General features: G+C 36.5%; 1 protein-coding gene across 2 annotated transcripts in view; it reads left to right on the forward strand.

The window, feature by feature from the left end:
• COL6A1 (collagen type VI alpha 1 chain) overlaps positions 1 to 19,690 on the forward strand; it is a 343,520-nt gene that overhangs the window by 107,122 nt on the left and 216,708 nt on the right. Inside the window, exons 8-11 of one of the 2 annotated variants that reach the window (XM_044075923.1) lie at positions 1,870 to 1,914; positions 6,444 to 6,497; positions 17,448 to 17,492; positions 18,043 to 18,069. In XM_044075923.1, the coding sequence (XP_043931858.1) occupies positions 1,870 to 1,914; positions 6,444 to 6,497; positions 17,448 to 17,492; positions 18,043 to 18,069 (171 nt within the window). Of the gene's footprint in view, positions 1 to 1,869; positions 1,915 to 6,443; positions 6,498 to 11,615; positions 11,670 to 17,447; positions 17,493 to 18,042; positions 18,070 to 19,690 lie in introns of both variants that reach the window. The other variant, XM_044075922.1, reaches the window with a different exon arrangement.

Genomic DNA, 19,690 nt, shown 5'->3' on the forward strand with positions numbered 1-19,690 from the left:
AGGGAAAAACATGCTCAATCAATTCTCACCTAATCCTGTATGATTAATGCTTATTGTTTTCTAAATGCAGTTTCACATACATCCTGCGGTGCTGAATGTTATTTAAACAGTTATAATCCTCATTTTTTCCTGTTGTTATTATCAGACATAATGAGTTTTCTTTTTCTTTCACATTGCACACCTGATAACATCCAAAATGTGATTATAGTTTACATAGATATATGAACAACTGTAAAAATAAAATTGCAGCTTCAGTTCCCTCCACACACTGGATGATTTTCTTTTCATTATACCTAACACTCTAAAAACCTTCCACGCTGCCTTATCATATTGTCAAGTTACTCTCAACTGAGTGAAGTTTATTAGTCCCAAATCAATTTTCTTACACCAATCCACTCATTAGTTGAATCCAAAACATTTTAAATTTTACATTTTAAAGGATGCCTCATCTGCTATACTTCAGGCCTCTACCGGAAATGGTCTGAAATGTTTATGCTTGTACTAAACTATTAGACCCATCCAATTTCAAAAGATAGTGTATTCTAGGAGGACAATTCTTTAGTTTCTGTTGAAGTGTAATATTAAAGGATAGAGACAGCACTTTATGGAACTGGACACGCAGCGTGTTCTGACCCGCTAACAGAGAATTCTGCTCAATTACCCTCAAGTATTGTATTATGTAATGAAATGTGCAATCCCGTAACAGACTCGATAAAGGCTGTCCCACACAATGTCACCAAGTCAGCAAAATCAGACTCTTCAGTCCAAGACGTAATGCCACAAAAGTTTAATACACGATGAAAGTTGAACATAGGTTAAGCGCTTTCATTTCCAAGTAAACAGAAACTTCTTCAGAACAAAGCAGTACATCATATAACACACCTATATATATCATCCATTAAATTGATTAATTTAATATTTTATATATATATATATATATATATATATATATATATAAATAATAGATAGGTAGATAGTTACACAAGGTTCCACTGTAATACACTGATATACCACAATGTCGATGACCAATTGATTGGCATGTGCAGATGGTCGACACGTGTGCAATCCACAGATGGGTGAATATTCCCTTTCCCTGGGAACTGTGTAGTCTCTGAGTTAGTATATATAATTAGCAGGGGGTGTGGGGGGGGCATAAGGGGACTTGTCCCCTGCAATAAATGATATATATATTTTTTTGGTTGCACATAGCAAGAATTTTACTCATCCATGTGCAGTTGAGTGTCAGCATTCCCATTGTCCAGCTTTTGCGGTTGACGTTTTTGCTGTTGACATTATGGTGCACCAACATAATTCAGTAATCTCGTGTGCATATAGACAGATGTTTATTCTCGGTTTCCTGTGAATATACAGTTGAACAAGCCATATTTTTATTATCAGGTGTTTTTCTTTTCCCTAATCATGGAGTTCTAACTAATGGGGGAGCAGGGTTTGAAACACCTTCACATGTAAGTTGCAGGGTGTTTACCACTACAAAAAAATCTTCCCATTTGATGTCACCCAAATTTTGGTGTGTTTATCTTTTAATAAGTTTGACAAGGCCATTTAGCTGTTGGGAAGTTATGGTTTAATTTTTCTTACTGAATCCTTTTGAGAAACTTTGCTGCATATGAAATATTTGTTAAGCGCCAAGCCTTTGTACCCATTTTATCTTATTTTAAAAGCTTTGCTTCTTGATTCACAAATAACTCTCAATGTAAATACAGCAGACAGAGTACATTATATATTATTTAAAGTGATCTCCTTTCATCTCTCTGTTATGTTGGGGCTTAGCATAACATTGTAAAATGTTGTAATTGGAATTGTTTCAATGTTTGATTGAGTACTAAAATTTAAAATTCTGTTTTGCAGGCACCAAGTGGACCTAAAGGAAGGGATGGCGATTCAGGCAGTAAGGTTTGTAATTCTGACATTTTTATACAATATGCGTCATAAATTCTCTCTCAACAAGTTTGAAAAAGCATTTTGTGTATATGCCAGAGAGAAAGTAGTGTTCCTCCCTTTATACAAGCAATGTCCAAACATTTCCAGAATGTTAGATTTGTATCATCATACATAATAGGTCCCTAATTTTAGCTGTTTACTGTTTGTCTTAGTCTTTGCTCACTATCTGATGAAACAGTCTAGTGTGTTACTGTCTTATCAACACTTTTGCAACTATTTGCAAAGACTTTACAAAGACATCCATATGGAATGTTTCTTCCCAGGCCTCCACTAAAAACTGGCTTTGTTCCAAGTTAGACTTTCCTGTTAAAGAAATGTTAACTAACATAAATAAATAAATTTGGCTTCATTTAAACCTCTCTCCTTATTCTAATTTATTGTTTCATTTAGTGGGACAGTCCCACTGAGAAAAGCACATTTACATGGGAGATCCACAAAGAAGCAGTCCATCATCTTACTTATAAGATGCAGTTATACAGAATGCTGTCAGTTTAGTTTTATTTATATCTACTGGGCTTATGTATTTAAAAGAAAATAATGTTTAAAACAGCTATAAATACATTGTGAATAAAAAAGAAGTATGCCATTATGTCACAGAACCAAAATGTCAAGATAAGGAAATATTTTACTAGTTTGGAAATTTTAACTTTGGTATTAAGGCTATTGGTTGCTGATAAGCTTCACCCTGTTGCTGTGGGTTTGAGAGCAGTTATGAATACCAAAACAAATATGATAAGAAGTTATTAGTAGAAAACAACAGGAATTTGTAGAAAGTAAGATTTAGAAGACTAGTACTGTAAAAAGATAACAGAAAGAAAAAATAAAGAATGTGAGTAGAACATTCATGAGAAAGAAAGAAAAGTTGTAAGGGGAAGTAAAATGACTATTAGAATTAAGAAAATATACATGAAACAAATACACAGAAAGCAGTATGAGGGATTTTCTAAACATGTAATAAAGACTGACAGACTGAGAGACAGGCATGGGCTGCATGAGGGATTTGCTAAAAAACAATGCAGTTGGGAGGTCAAAAGATCGGGTAATGCATCACCTGCACTGAGGTATAATATTTATTTTTTTTAATAGTGTGCCAGTCTGTAGGACATGTAGATACAAGGGCAGAGAGTTACCAATATTGTCTGTAGTGATGGACAGTATTATTTGCAATAATGTGTGAGGATCATAGCTTTCTAGAAAGGCAGTGCATTTGTAATATGGATAATAATAAACTTTCACCTGAGTTAATAAAGCTGTGTGTCACTGTCAGTTGCACAGTTTTTTTTTTACTCCATACACAAACCTTGCTGCTGGCTCCATTATCTTCAGCCAGATACCCATTTCATCAGGTGACAGGAACCAGATATCATTGGGCTGGTGAAGAGTTCTTTGTCCAGTCACTCCTGCCCAGGGTACCTTATAACTCATTCTTTCTTTCTGTGATGAGGGTTGTGTGTTAGGAAGCAGCCCAGCTTATGTGACTGGTGTGGTAGCTTAAAATCTCATCCTTAGGTCATTCCCGTCCTTTATTACAGCTGAGTGAACTCTGCAATTGCAGGGAGTGTGCCTTCTCACAATGTCTCAGCTACATGCTTGCATACATGCTGCATGGGTGAAACATCTCCTGTTCTTGCTAGCTGCTACCTGAGTGGCAAGTCAGGGACACCTTCTTTCCAATCAGGGTGGGTAAGCCAGCAATGGCCACTCACTTTCATCCTACCTGCAGCTTCCTGAGCTGATAATCAAACTCAAGGATTTATGACTTTATGCATTGGGGTTGTCATAGAATCATTATTTTGTAAAGTATTCATCAAAGATTTTGGAGATTTTGGTGCCAAGGGATCTGAAAAGGCTGTTGGCTGCAGACTTCCATAGTGCAGTTAGGATGAGAGAACCATGAGCTATCAGCATTTCTTTTAAGAGTTTCTCAAGAGGTTACAAATAACCTAGATTTTTTTTTATATCTATACTTCTGTAGTGAGCAAAGAAATAATGCTTATTGTGTAAATAACCCTGAATATATTTAAACTTTGACATCTTCAATTTTAATTACCTATTTACCATGAATTTGTAATAGAGTGTTAACTGGCAGTAGTCCCAGTATAAAAAGCCATATTTTTTTTTTAATTCAGTACTAACAATTAGATTATAGTGAATAGTGACAATGTTCTCTCCAAAGCATATAAGAAAATAAGAGTTGGATCAGTTGTGCCCTGAACAAATAAAAGGTATTTAGAATGATTAGCCTTATTGTTAAGATAAAAAGTAATAATACATGGTCAGGGTAGAGTACTGAGCTACTTTACTTGGAATATCTCTAGGGTCTATATTAAATCACCGAACACTTAAAGCGAACAACGATAGATCAACTCTATGTAAGCGAAAGCTTACAATGTCGAAGTGTCAGAACAGCATTTTTTTTCCCTTGGAAAAAAATCGCTGTTCCAACAAAAAAATAAAAAATAAAAATGAATTTAAACATTACATTAAGTGGGGGGGCTTCATCCCCCACACCCCTCTACTTAAATATATCAACTCTGAGACCGCACTACAGTGCCAAAAACAGCAAAGTACCAAAGCGGCAAAGCAAACAGCCGCTTTGATAGTTTCCATTTTCTGCCTTTTAAGTTCGACCAAGATGCATTCGAAATACTGCATCTTCATTCTTTTAATATAGACCCTAACTCTAGACTGGCATTCCTGTTTGGCTGATTTTATTTTTTTAAGTAGCTCTAAAACTATGAAATTTAAGACACGCATGGATAATAATAGGATATTAGCAACTAATGTATTATTAATGTATTATTAAATACTTTCAACAGTTTTGAAGATGTGTGTTTTGAGATGACATCTTCACCATGGACAAATTATTTATTTATGCATTTATTTTACATTTGTTTTACAGGGAGGTCTGACTGGACAGATCTATCCGTTTTCAGCAGAGGCTCAGGGAGAAAAGCTCCAGAAACAATTACTAACATACTATACATAAGATATTTACATGAGCATTGTGGTTTACACATACAGTTAGAAAATATAGCAGATAACATATGATTGCATAAGATATGTACATAAGCATAGTGGTTTAGACAAACAATTAAAAGTATAGCAGGTAACAAATGCTATACTTTGAGTGTGTGATAGAATACTGTTAGTAGATGAGATACAAGTTGTCAAAAACTGCTTCACATGACTCCACATGTAGATTCACTATAATTATATGCTTGCCTTTAGGAGATAATTGATTTGCCAGCCCTTACTTAGACAGCAACTGCTGATTTTTATATTTAATGTTTTTAAAGTAACCCGTGAAAAGGACCTGCACAAATTCATCAGACATAAATATAGGGAATAGTTAATCTACAGAGGTAGCCAAGAGAATATTTACGGCTTCATATATGGTTTCTAGATATGAATGTGAATAAATGCAGTAGAGTCTATTCATAATGGTTTAACAAGTGTTTAACTGATTTCCAAAATACCTTTTTGGAGTTAAACGTAGATTCTTGGAGATGAATGAACTAGCTCCTTTATTTTACATGGTGATTTGTTCCGAAGTTGTTTTCCGATATTATGTTAGTCCTAAATTTTGTGAGTCATATATTTCTGCATAGCATGCTCTTATGAGTTGTTTGTAGTTTATGCTTAGGAGAACTCCACTTAAGAGATGACAGTTTGCGATCTTTAATGGTTACAGTTGTGGAGTTAAGAATTGTAGGAAATTGTTTATAAAAAAGTTGAACGGCATCATCCAGATTTAGTATTAACAAAGAAAGGTTGTAAATTATAATTAAAATGGAGGAATTTGTTAACATGGCAGTAAGCTGAGCAAAATAGCATGTAGTAAAAAGCAGATTAGCTACAAAAAACTAAAAAATACAGTAAGGAATGTGGAACACACTCAATAGACTCTGCCTACAGTGTGTTAGCCAAACAAAATGTACAAAAAATTAACCTCAGAATATTAAATAAAAAGGAAACAGAGAGAAGAACATTTATATCACCAAATGAAAGCATCAAAACACTCATACAATCTTTAAAATTACTTCATCCTAGTCAGAATTCATACAAGCTAAAAGTCAACAGCAAGCACAAAAGAAGCAATCAGTAACTGTTCTGACTGGTGATTTCCATAGCGCAGTATGCTGACTGAGAACTGAAGTTGCTTTTTGGATATACGTAATAGAATGGTATGAATTTACCTGGGCTTTTGTGAAACTTAGGCTCTCTGTCTAACACACTGCACCAAAAAATGCATAGTTCTTGAGAATTTGAAAAGCTACAATATTTAGCACGCTTTATTAATTAAATATTGCAGCAGGTGTACCTTTTGGCCTATGAAGCTCATTTACAATTATTTTTAAATGAAAGAGCAAAAGGATACATGTAATAACAACGGTTAAATATGCACTTATTTTATTAGAATGCTAAATAATGGCTGTACGTGTTGAGATTTGCTTATATTTTATTTTGTTTCTTTGTAGGGTGAAACAGGAAAACCAGGTCAACCAGGTACAAAGGGAGAAATCGGTGAGCCTGTAAGTATGCAGGCTTTTCTTTTTCATAACATTTTTGATGGAATATTTATTTGCTAATATCTGTTCTATACAACAAACCAGACGCACAACACTTAATGATGTATGCTTTTCAGATTAATGTAATGTAATGGATACAGCACACCATATATTAGGTGCAGAAGTAAATTCATGGAAACTGACAGAAATGTCTAAATTGTGTATAGATTTGTTTCTGTAACCACACAAATTTCATTTTGGAAAGAAAATTAACATACCCATTAATTCATCATAATATACAAAAACACTTTCTATCAGATTTAGAAATACTACTACTAATCTCTAATTTGATTTGCTGGTTTTCATAGTAATTCTCATATAAAACATGTCAAACATTGTACCCTTCATATGCCTTTACACAGTCAACAAATGAGGGATGCAAAAAGTCTTCAGGTAGGCATTTCCTTTCATCTCGCTACAATATACTGTTATAATTTAAGCACATTCAAGATCCCCTATTAAGAGAGTAATTTCAGTACATGGAAACTACATGTTGACATCCCTAATAAGGAACATGATGTCTCTCCAGCTGCAGCAGGTGTCTGGTGAGGTACATACAGAAGGGAGCATTGTACTTTATTATTGGTCTGATGAGGGGTGAGTACAGGGGGGGTTATGACCTCCTTCCAATTGGATGCTATGCCCTTACTTATGAGATCTGCAACAAAGAAGGCCTTCCTTACCACTGTGGACACATGATTTTCAAAGTTAAGGCTGCTATCAACTTGCATTCCCAAATCTCTCACCACTGGGGGTGTTAATACTGTAATTTACAGGGAATTCTCCTTTGCTGAAGGTGATAAACTTAACACAAAAAAATGCATTAAGTCCATGGCTTTGGCATCGATCCTTTGTCTGTGTTAGCCCCTTTTGTAATATGTTAACATTAATGGGGGACTCAATGATTGCACCCAGTTTGCAGTCACAGGCAAACTTGGTAAGCCACAGGCCATCTATTTTCACTTGAACTTATGTTATGAAATAGATTACTTTGTGGAATACCACTGGTAACAGGTCTGGTGATAGAGGTGGAATCTTCAACTTTGACCATATGCATTCTGTTGGATACCCAGCTGGCTACCCATCTAATAAAATATGGGTTAATCCCCAGCTGGGTGAGTTTTTTCATGATGCATGAGTGGGGGATTGTGTAAAAGGCCTTGGCTAAGTCAAGATAGGCAGTATGTACTGTTTTGCCTTCATCCAGGGCTTTGGTGACATTCTTGAAGAAGTCCACCATGTTAAACAGGCATGTTCTGCCCTTAACAAAACCAAACTGGGTTGGATCAAGAGTTTGAAGGTCTCCTATATCCTTGTCGATAAGGTCCATGATGATTCTCTCCATGACCTTACAGATAAGGCTAGTTAGGCTTATGGGCCTATAATTCCAAGGGTCGGTTGAGGAACTCTCTTTGTGTAAGGGGATTACAACTGCTGTTTTCCATTTGGCTAGAACACAGCCAGTACTTAGACTGTGGTTGAAGAGAGTACCTAATGGTTCCGCTAAGTCCTGTTTTAGATGATTTAGTAAGCAGCCTGGGATGTTATCGGTTCCCATAGACGCTGAGTTTTTGGCCTTGCAGAGTGCAGTTATGACCTACTCTTTGGAGATACTAAGTAGAGAACTGGTGACAGGTATGCTTTGGGTTATGATTGGTGGGGACATGGGGTGAAGTTTTTGTCAAACCTGTCTGCTAGCAGATTGGTGATTTTCACAGGTTTAGAATGAGTGGAACCATTAACTTAACTGGGCATTCCTTTAAGTATTATTTGCAATAATGTGTGAGGATCATAGCTTTCTAGAAAGGCAGTGCATTTGTAATATGGATAATAATAAACTTTCACCTGAGTTAATAAAGCTGTGTGTCACTGTCAGTTGCACAGTTTTTTTTTTACTCCATACACAAACCTTGCTGCTGACTCCATTATCTTCAGCCAGATACCCCATTTCATCAGGTGACAGGAACCAGATATCATTGGGCTGGTGAAGAGTTCTTTGTCCAGTCACTCCTGCCCAGGGTACCTTATAACTCATTCTTTCTTTCTGTGATGAGGGTTGTGTGTTAGGAAGCAGCCCAGCTTATGTGACTGGTGTGGTAGCTTAAAATCTCATCCTTAGGTCATTCCCGTCCTTTATTACAGCTGAGTGCACTCTGCAATTGCAGGGAGTGTGCCTTCTCACAATGTCTCAGCTACATGCTTGCATACATGCTGCATGGGTGAAACATCTCCTGTTCTTGCTAGCTGCTACCTGAGTGGCAAGTCAGGGACACCTTCTTTCCAATCAGGGTGGGTAAGCCAGCAATGGCCACTCACTTTCATCCTACCTGCAGCTTTCTGAGCTGATAATCAAACTCAAGGATTTATGACTTTATGCATTGGGGTTGTCATAGAATCATTATTTTGTAAAGTATTCATCAAAGATTTTGGAGATTTTGGTGCCAAGGGATCTGAAAAGGCTGTTGGCTGCAGACTTCCATAGTGCAGTTAGGATGAGAGAACCATGAGCTATCAGCATTTCTTTTAAGAGTTTCTCAAGAGGTTACAAATAACCTAGATTTTTTTTTATATCTATACTTCTGTAGTGAGCAAAGAAATAATGCTTACTGTGTAAATAACCCTGAATATATTTAAACTTTGACATCTTCAATTTTAATTACCTATTTACCATGAATTTGTAATAGAGTGTTAACTGGCAGTAGTCCCAGTATAAAAAGCCATATTTTTTTTTAATTCAGTACTATCAATTAGATTATAGTGAATAGTGACAATGTTCTCTCCAAAGCATATAAGAAAATAAGAGTTGGATCAGTTGTGCCCTGAACAAATAAAAGGTATTTAGAATGATTAGCCTTATTGTTAAGATAAAAAGTAATAATACATGGTCAGGGTAGAGTACTGAGCTACTTTACTTGGAATATCTCTAGGGTCTATATTAAATCACCGAACACTTAAAGCGAACAACGATAGATCAACTCTATGTAAGCGAAAGCTTACAATGTCGAAGTGTCAGAACAGCATTTTTTTTCCCTTGGAAAAAAATCGCTGTTCCAACAAAAAAATAAAAAATAAAAATGAATTTAAACATTACATTAAGTGGGGGGGCTTCATCCCCCACACCCCTCTACTTAAATATATCAACTCTGAGACACTACAGTGCCAAAACAGCAAAGTACCAAGCGGCAAAGCAAACAGCCGCTTTGATAGTTTCCATTTTCTGCCTTTTAAGTTCGACCAAGATGCATTCGAAATACTGCATCTTCATTCTTTTAATATAGACCCTAACTCTAGACTGGCATTCCTGTTTGGCTGATTTTATTTTTTTAAGTAGCTCTAAAACTATGAAATTTAAGACACGCATGGATAATAATAGGATATTAGCAACTAATGTATTATTAATGTATTATTAAATACTTTCAACAGTTTTGAAGATGTGTGTTTTGAGATGACATCTTCACCATGGACAAATTATTTATTTATGCATTTATTTTACATTTGTTTTACAGGGAGGTCTGACTGGACAGATCTATCTGTTTTCAGCAGAGGCTCAGGAGAAAAGCTCCAGAAACAATTACTAACATACTATACATAAGATATTTACATGAGCATTGTGGTTTACACATACAGTTAGAAAATATAGCAGATAACATATGATTGCATAAGATATGTACATAAGCATAGTGGTTTAGACAAACAATTAAAAGTATAGCAGGTAACAAATGCTATACTTTGAGTGTGTGATAGAATACTGTTAGTAGATGAGATACAAGTTGTCAAAAACTGCTTCACATGACTCCACATGTAGATTCACTATAATTATATGCTTGCCTTTAGGAGATAATTGATTTGCCAGCCCTTACTTAGACAGCAACTGCTGATTTTTATATTTAATGTTTTTAAAGTAACCCGTGAAAAGGACCTGCACAAATTCATCAGACATATATAGGGAATAGTTAATCTACAGAGGTAGCCAAGAGAATATTTACGGCTTCATATATGGTTTCTAGATATGAATGTGAATAAATGCAGTAGAGTCTATTCATAATGGTTTAACAAGTGTTTAACTGATTTCCAAAATACCTTTTTGGAGTTAAACGTAGATTCTTGGAGATGAATGAACTAGCTCCTTTATTTTACATGGTGATTTGTTCCGAAGTTGTTTTCCGATATTATGTTAGTCCTAAATTTTGTGAGTCATATATTTCTGCATAGCATGCTCTTATGAGTTGTTTGTAGTTTATGCTTAGGAGAACTCCACTTAAGAGATGACAGTTTGCAATCTTTAATGGTTACAGTTGTGGAGTTAAGAATTGTAGGAAATTGTTTATAAAAAAGTTGAACGGCATCATCCAGATTTAGTATTAACAAAGAAAGGTTGTAAATTATAATTAAAATGGAGGAATTTGTTAACATGGCAGTAAGCTGAGCAAAATAGCATGTAGTAAAAAGCAGATTAGCTACAAAAAACTAAAAAATACAGTAAGGAATGTGGAACACACTCAATAGACTCTGCCTACAGTGTGTTAGCCAAACAAAATGTACAAAAAATTAACCTCAGAATATTAAATAAAAAGGAAACAGAGAGAAGAACATTTATATCACCAAATGAAAGCATCAAAACACTCATACAATCTTTAAAATTACTTCATCCTAGTCAGAATTCATACAAGCTAAAAGTCAACAGCAAGCACAAAAGAAGCAATCAGTAACTGTTCTGACTGGTGATTTCCATAGCGCAGTATGCTGACTGAGAACTGAAGTTGCTTTTTGGATATACGTAATAGAATGGTATGAATTTACCTGGGCTTTTGTGAAACTTAGGCTCTCTGTCTAACACACTGCACCAAAAAATGCATAGTTCTTGAGAATTTGAAAAGCTACAATATTTAGCACGCTTTATTAATTAAATATTGCAGCAGGTGTACCTTTTGGCATATGAAGCTCATTTACAATTATTTTTAAATGAAAGAGCAAAAGGATACATGTACTAACAGCGGTTAAATATGCACTTATTTTATTAGAATGCTAAATAATGGCTGTACGTGTTGAGATTTGCTTATATTTTATTTTGTTTCTTTGTAGGGTGAAACAGGAAAACCAGGTCAACCAGGTACAAAGGGAGAAATCGGTGAGCCTGTAAGTATGCAAGCTTTTCTTTTTCATAACATTTTTGATGGAATATTTATTTGCTAATATCTGTTCTATACAACAAACCAGACGCACAACACTTAATGATGTATGCTTTTCAGATTAATGTAATGTAATGGATACAGCACACCATATATTAGGTGCAGAAGTAAATTCATGGAAACTGACAGAAATGTCTAAATTGTGTATAGATTTGTTTCTGTAACCACACAAATTTCATTTTGGAAAGAAAATTAGCATACCCATTAATTCATCCTTGTCTAGCAGTGACACAGATGTGACCCCTGGGGTAAACTTACGATCTCCCATCCACTCATCAAGATTTCTCTTGAAGAGAGTCAGTGAGGGGCTCTGCCTAATATGAACTGGGATCTTGTTCCAAAGCATGGGAAGCCTCTGGGTTATGAATCTATCCCTCCAGCATGTCCTATTCATACTTGTGCCGAGGTTTAAGTCTTTAGCTCTCGTGGTCCTGATGGACTTGGATTTTTTTGAGGTGGAGCATGTCCATCAGATCCTGATTGGACATGGCCTTGTACGTCAGGCAGAGATCACCTCTGAGCAGGTGGTATGATACTGAATAGAGCTGAAGTTTCTTTAGTCTGGCAGAATAAGACATATGTTGGAGACCCTTGATCCTCTTGGTGAGGTACTTTTGTGGTCTCTCCAGCTGTTGCAAATGCCGGGTGAGGTACATACCAAATGGGGCATTGTACTCAATCATGGGTCTGATGAGGGAGGAATATAGGGTACAATGACATCCTTGGATCTGGATGTGAATCCCTTCATGATGAGGTGTGCAAGGTAGAATGTTTTTCTAACCACTTTGGCAACGTGGGTATCAAATGAGAGGTCGCTGTTGACTTGGGTCCCTAGGTCTCTGATTACTTTTTCAGTACTCAGTGGGTTGCTGTCTATGTGATAATTTGTGGGTACTTTGTTTTTTCCAAAGGGGATGACTATACATTTTTTGGCATTTAGTTTAAGGCCGTGACTCCGGCACCAGTTGTCCTTTTCTGTGAGGCCTTTTTGTAGGATGTGTGTGTCTGCTGGTGTATCGACTATGGCGTCTAGTTTGCAGTCATCTTTGAACTTTGTCAGCTACAGCCCTCCCATGTTTGCTTTAACATCTCAGAAATAAATGCCGAACAAGAGGGGTCCCAGGACAGATCCCTGTGGGACACCACTTGTTACTGGCTTTGAGTCAGACATTGCTCCAGCGATTTTAACTTTATGGGTTCTGTCCTTTAGCCAGTTTGCAACCCATCTAGTGACATAAGGGTTTATATTTAAGCTGTTGAGCTTATCTATGATGCCTGAGTGGGGTATTGTGTCGAAGGCCTTAGCCAAGTCCAGGTATGCTGTATGGACTGCTTTGCCCTCGTCAATAGCTCTAGTGACAGTTTCGCAAAAAGTCAACCAGGTTTAAAAGGCAGGATCTGCCCTTTACAAAGCCGAACTGGGTGGGGTCAAGTGTTTGTAGGTCCCCTATGTCTCTGTTTATGAGTTCCATAATGATTCTTTCCATAGCTTTGCAGACCAGGCTGGTTAAACTTATGGGGCGGTAGTTTCCAGGGTCTGTAGAGGCACCCCCCTTGTGGAGTGGGACCACTGTTGCTGTATGCCAGTGTTCAGGTACATATCCCGAAGTAAAGCTAAGGTTAAATAGCATTTTTATGTGTGGGTTTAGCTCCTCTTCGAGTTCATGTAACACGCAACCCAGGATACCGTCAGGTCCCATTGATGCTGTGTTCTTTGCTTTGTTTAGGGCGGTTCTCACTTGGACATCTGAGATGACAGGGAGATTACATTCAGCTGGGATAAGTATTTCTTCTTTTGGGGGTGAAGGAGGGGAGAAATTTGCACTGAACCTGTCAGCCAGAATGTTGGCAATATCTGTGGGTTCAGTGTATTTTTTATTGTTGTGAACCAACTCTGAGCATATCTGAGGGTTTCCACCCAGGTTTCTAACATAGCTGAAGATGGCTTTGTGGTTATCTTTAGTGTCCTTAGCGATTTTTCTCTCAAAGTTGGCCTTGGATGTTTTTATGAGAGAACGTAGCTTTCTGCTAATGTTGATCAGAGATGTCTTCCCTTCATGGGATTTTGCTCTGACGTGCAGTAGCTTCCTTCTTTTGTTATGCAATTTGTTTATGGCTGAGGTCCACCAGACAGGACGCTTACCTTTGGTGGAGAGGGACTTGGATTTGTTTGGGATTGCATGATCCATGCATTCTTGGAGATGTCCATAGAAAGCATTTGTGAAGGATTCAGCATTGTGGGATGTGGTATCCACTGGCACAGTGGGCTTAAAGGATACCATCTCAGTCTTAAGAAGAGTGAAATCTGCTTTTGAGAAGTTTTTCACTGTGGTCTTTTGTGCTGGGGGTGGAGGTGGGATATGTATATCCAGGGTGATTAGTTTGTGGTCAGATCTCACTAGTGAGGGGTATACTTCCGGTGTGGAGCATTTTGTCCCCATGTTTGTGATGATCAGGTCTAGTATATTATCTCCACTAGTGGGAGTGGTGACTAATTGTTCCAGTGCATTTGAATTTATGAATTCCAGGAACCTTTGGGATAGGGTATTAGGGCTAGAATAATGTACCCAGTCTATGTTGGGGTAGTTGAAGTCTCCCAGTATGATGGTATTTTGTGATACATTCATATCCTCCAATGTCTTCAGGAAGGCTGAGTGGAGTTCGTGGGATTGGGAGGGTGGTCTGTAACATGCTACCAGTTGTATAGCAGTTTTGCCTATGGTTAGTTGCACCTGTATGATCTCTGATGCTTCATGTGTTGCTACTAACCTGGAGGCGTGGGTGTCCTTGATGAATATGGACACTCCCCCTCCCTTTGTGGTTCGGCCCAGGTTTTGGGGCCGAAAAGCATGATACGAGGTATAGCCTGGTAATGCTGGGGTGCTCTCAGGAGCCTTGAACCAGGTTTCAGTTACTGCACAGGCGTCGATGTTCTCCATGCTGAGGAGTGCATCAAGTGCCTGCATCTTGAGATTTAGACTTCTGGCGTTGAGCAGCATTACCCTTAGTTTTTTTCCATTATTGTTTTCTAAGGAGGTGGGTTTGTCTTTTGAGCCTTGCCTAAAAAAGGCACTTTCACCATATTTTCACCCTTAGTGAACTGATTTTGAATTGCTCATTTGCTCTTTTTCTTTTGTAATATTGTTTTGATTGTGATTTCCAATCAATGTCGTGTTGATAAATTATTTTAGATCTCCTTGCTAAGGATTAATACGTGTTTTTTTTTCAGTTCAGTTATTTGTTATAATTATTTGATTTTTTTTCACTTTGTAAAACTCAATACTCCAATTACGTCTTTTCTATTGTTCTGGTATGTTTCTTTTTTTTTTTAATTGATACTGTGGGGATTTTCTCCCTATGTCTGCACTTCAAATGTGGGCAACAGGCATAATCAGATGTTCCCAGTAAACAAACGTCAATAGACTGATAAATAAAGTATTATTTATAGCCCTGCTTAATGAAGGTGTGAAGCTTACTAAAATGGGGGTACCACCGAAAAAAAAATATTTCCCGATTTGTGTTCTCTATTTAATGCTGTCATTCACTGTACATCTGTATATATTTCTACATTTTAGTTATTACAATGTGGATTGTTTTGTTCCAGTGTTTTTGGCAATGAAATAATATGATTTATTTTCTAAATGCTGGTGCAGAGTATTATTCTGATTTTGATAATCATGTTGCCAAAGTGGTTAGAAAGACCTTCTATATAGCCCACCTTATCAAGAAAGGGTTCGCATCTAGATCAAAAGAGGTCATTGTGCCCCTCTACTCGTCACTCATCAGGCCCATAATTGAATACAATGCCCCTTTTGGGATATACCTTACCCGACACCTGCAGCAACTGGAGAGACCCCAAAAGTACCTCACCAAGAGGATCATGGGCTACAAACAGATGTCCTATGCAGCTCAACTAAAGATACTCCAGCTCTACTCAGTTGCTTACCGTCTACTCAGAGGCGATCTATGCGTGATGTACAAAGCCATGTCAAACCCAGAATTAATGGACATGCTCCACCTCAAAAAATCCAAGTCCCTTAGAGCTACACGCTCCAGGGACCTAAACCTCAGCACAAAAATAAATAGGACATGCTGGAGGGACAGATTCATTTCCCAGAGGCTTCCCTCACTCTGGAATAGAATCTCAATTCATGTTAGACATAGCCCTCGCTGACCCTCTTCAAGCGAAATTTGGACGCATGGATGGGAAATCGCAAATTCACCCCTGGGATCTCTCCTGTGTCCCTGCTAGACAGAGGCACAGTAAACTAATCTTAAAAGGGTACCTTCTGTGACCTACTTTACAGAGGCACAGTAAGCTAATCTAATAGGGAGGCGGAAGCCAAATACACTCTGGCTAGGCTTATAAATGCCCTAGGGCAGATAGCCTAGCAACTACCTATGAACCTATATATATATATATATATATATATATATATATATATATATATATACACGTATATATATGTATAAAACACACACACACACACACACACACATATATATATATATATATATATATATATGTATGTATGTATACATATATATGGTTAGAAATGCTTATGCAAATGACCATTAAAAAGACATGTATTTCTGTGGTGTTAACTGTGGCATGTAAATTCAAATTGTAGGTTCATTTCACATCTGACATGACTGTTATAGTTATAAGGTGGAAATCAGATGTCAGCTGCACCTAATAAAAGGCATCGGTTAGTGGAAGCAAAGACTGGTTTATATACTTATGGGCAATGCAATGAAAAGGGGAGAGTACCACTGCCTGAAATAGAGACAGAATGAAATAATAAATGTAAAGGATATGGTGATGGCTATTGTAGCCCAACTACAAACAGGAAGTTATTTTGTTGGAGCTTTGCGAGTGTCTAGTTTCTGTATGGTATTATTCCCATGAATGTAACTTGACACACAGGATTATTTGTCATACTGCAGTACGAGTTCGCAGCAGTGAAACTTTTACCTAAAGGTTGCCATGCTAACATAATGGAGAATAAATAAAAGATTTACTCAGTCAGGGTAATGATAGGCCAGAATGATAACATTTAAAGCAACTTGGTACAAAAATCAGATAAGCAGTATTAGATTTTGTTGTATTTTCTCTGTACGTGTTCAATGGCCCCCAGTAAGTTATACAAAAATAAATAACCAAATAAATAAAGGGAACATAAGATACAAACTAAAAATATTAGATGCTTGTTAACTTTCCTCTTACCAGAACAAGTGCCTTTCAGATTATTGATTGCAAAAATATTCTTAATTATTTATTTTTAAAATGATAAACAAAAAGTACTTGCAGAGTAACGCAATACATACAAAGGTTCATGCAAGTTAAAAGCTAACTTCTGGAGCTAGAGCTCATGAAAAAATGCAAGCAAATTGTTAATTTAAATAGGTGTTTATTATGTAACCTGCAAATATAAAAAGCAGAAATTTGATGCATGATAGACCATATACAATAATTATCAACTGGACCAAAATGTTGGTATATAACCGTGTCTTGGGGACTGTGGCAAAATATGATTACTCTTGCATTATCAGATTCCTGTAAAAAGCAAAATTTGAGTTACTAAATTAATATTTTTTTATTGTAGAGCTGTGACTGGGATGTCATCATTTGAGATTATCAACATACAATCTTCGCCTCAAATGCTAGACACATTAATTATATATGCTACTTCTAACTATTTTCTTTTTTTTTCTTCAATCCTAGGGCAGAACAGGTGATGTTGGACCAGTTGGTTACCAGGGCATGAAGGTATGTGTCATTCAACATTAATATATCATAAGATAGAATCGATATATTAGCAGGAGTGAATGTGAAGTGATGTTTACTTGGGCCCAAGAGCTGAAACAACAATACTTGATAACATAATGCAAATGCTTGCAGCTATGGGTTAGTCCTACGTCACATTTTTTTTTTGTGTGGGGGGGACTCGGTATCATGGCTCTAGTTACTATTAAAAAAGCTTCTTCTACTTATGTGTATTAGCTGCATGGCCATGAGCACCATCTATTTTTTATGAGTACTTTCTAGAAAAAAATGTAAAACTGTCAGTGTAAGATGCCTGTGCTAGAATTCAACTACAGGCTAAGTAATAAAATTGTAAAGATACCTACTGCTATAATCTGTCCATAAATTTACTATGATGGGTCCTGGTGCATTAGATTGCATAGCTCACAATGTAAAGCAGTCCCATATTTCTCACTTGAATGTATAGTTGCAATGAGGAAAGGTATATAAAAAATCAGGTGTTACATATATTTAGTTTTATTCATTTCTAACAACTTTTATTTTTAATTTTTAGGGCGATGAAGGAGATCGAGGAGAGAAGGTATGAATTTTAGCCACTTGAAGGCATGTCATTTTTAATAGTAAATTAAATATTTTCTTCTATTTTGGCACTTTCATTTCAGCCAAGTAAATTGTCATAAATAAACAGATGGAAATATTTTCTGGACTAAAAATATAGTGAGCTTAGTCCTAGTCTATACATTTTTCTCAATAAAAATCAATGTACACAAAACAATGACATTGTTTAGGAGAAAAATAAAATATCTGTAGAGCAATTCTCCATGTGATCACATTAAGTAGGTAACCACCATAGGAGGAGTGGGTCATTGCTAAGACAATAATATCAGCAAATACAGGAGTAGAGAATATTAGAATAGGTGTTATCTTGGGCATACTATGAGCAGAGTAAAAATAGTTTATGTAAGGAGGACTAGGTTGGGGTAGTTTAAGAAAATCAATGCAAATGATTTTGAAAACATTGTTACTGTATTATCATTTACTGCACTGGCACATGCACAGGGTCTATTTTCCTATTATGTTAAAGGCTCAGTCACAACCACTTCATGCTAGCTACAATGCTAATGGCTTATGAATGTAATACATGTAATAGTGAGCAGTGCTCTGATGAGACCATATAAAATCATCAGAAAATATCCTGCTGCTTAAAGGAAGTAAGTGTACGTGTAAATAAACACGAAAGGTACATTGGAGTGAAAAAGAGTGCTAGATCAATCATTCCTCAGCTACATTCATAGACCTAGGCTATTCAATATTATTTTAAAGGCTTTTACAGGTTATAGCCTATGAAATATATAACTAGATTCTGTAGGAACTAACATGGAGAAAGTGCAGTGAAGTTTACCACTGTGAAAAGCACTATAGAAAGTAACCACCTTAGCTTATTTTGTTTCTCATTCTTACAGCTGCAGTTGTCTAGAAACACACCCCTCAAATTTCACAAATTAAATGGCATACAGAAATAAGAAGTTTAATAGCTGACAAGAATGAAAAATCAGAAGTTTATTATAGTGAAGCCAAAGCTCACAATTTTATATCTAGGGACAAGTTTGCAATTTCCTACAGTACTTTAATGAATTCCATCTGTGGGAAAATATTTGCTTTTCCACTCCATGTTTAAATGACTATCCTACACCCAATCTGAAAACAGCTATTTATACAATAAAATAAATACATTTATTCAATGTTTAGCATTTTTCTTAACTTTGGATAATTTAACATTTTAAAGGATCAAATGCTTGCAAAAAGTAAAATTACATTAGTGATCCCCAAACAAATATGTTTCACTATGAATTCAAATTAATAGGCTTGCAAAGATTGACAATGTGTTAAAAACTGTGCATGGAGTCGCATAAATAAGCTTGCTGTATCACATTATCAAACATGTCCTATGTAGAGTGGGGTAGGTTTAGTCCTCCCCATGCAAATTATCACACTTGTCTTGTGTAGGGTAGGGTAGCTTTAGTCCTCCTCATGTAAATTAGCACCCACAAGGAGGTGACACTTGTGTACATTTAAACATATAATCTTACATTTATGCAGGCATAACTCAGATTACTTTATTGTATCAATAGCTCCCCAGGGCAGATTTTCTATCTATGAGTTGCAACATTTTTGGTAACATGGTACAATATGTACCATTT

The sequence above is a fragment of the Protopterus annectens genome, chromosome 6.part1 (assembly GCF_019279795.1).
Source record: "Protopterus annectens isolate FY-2018-M chromosome 6.part1, PAN1.0, whole genome shotgun sequence".
Taxonomy (NCBI): Eukaryota; Metazoa; Chordata; order Ceratodontiformes; family Protopteridae; genus Protopterus; species Protopterus annectens.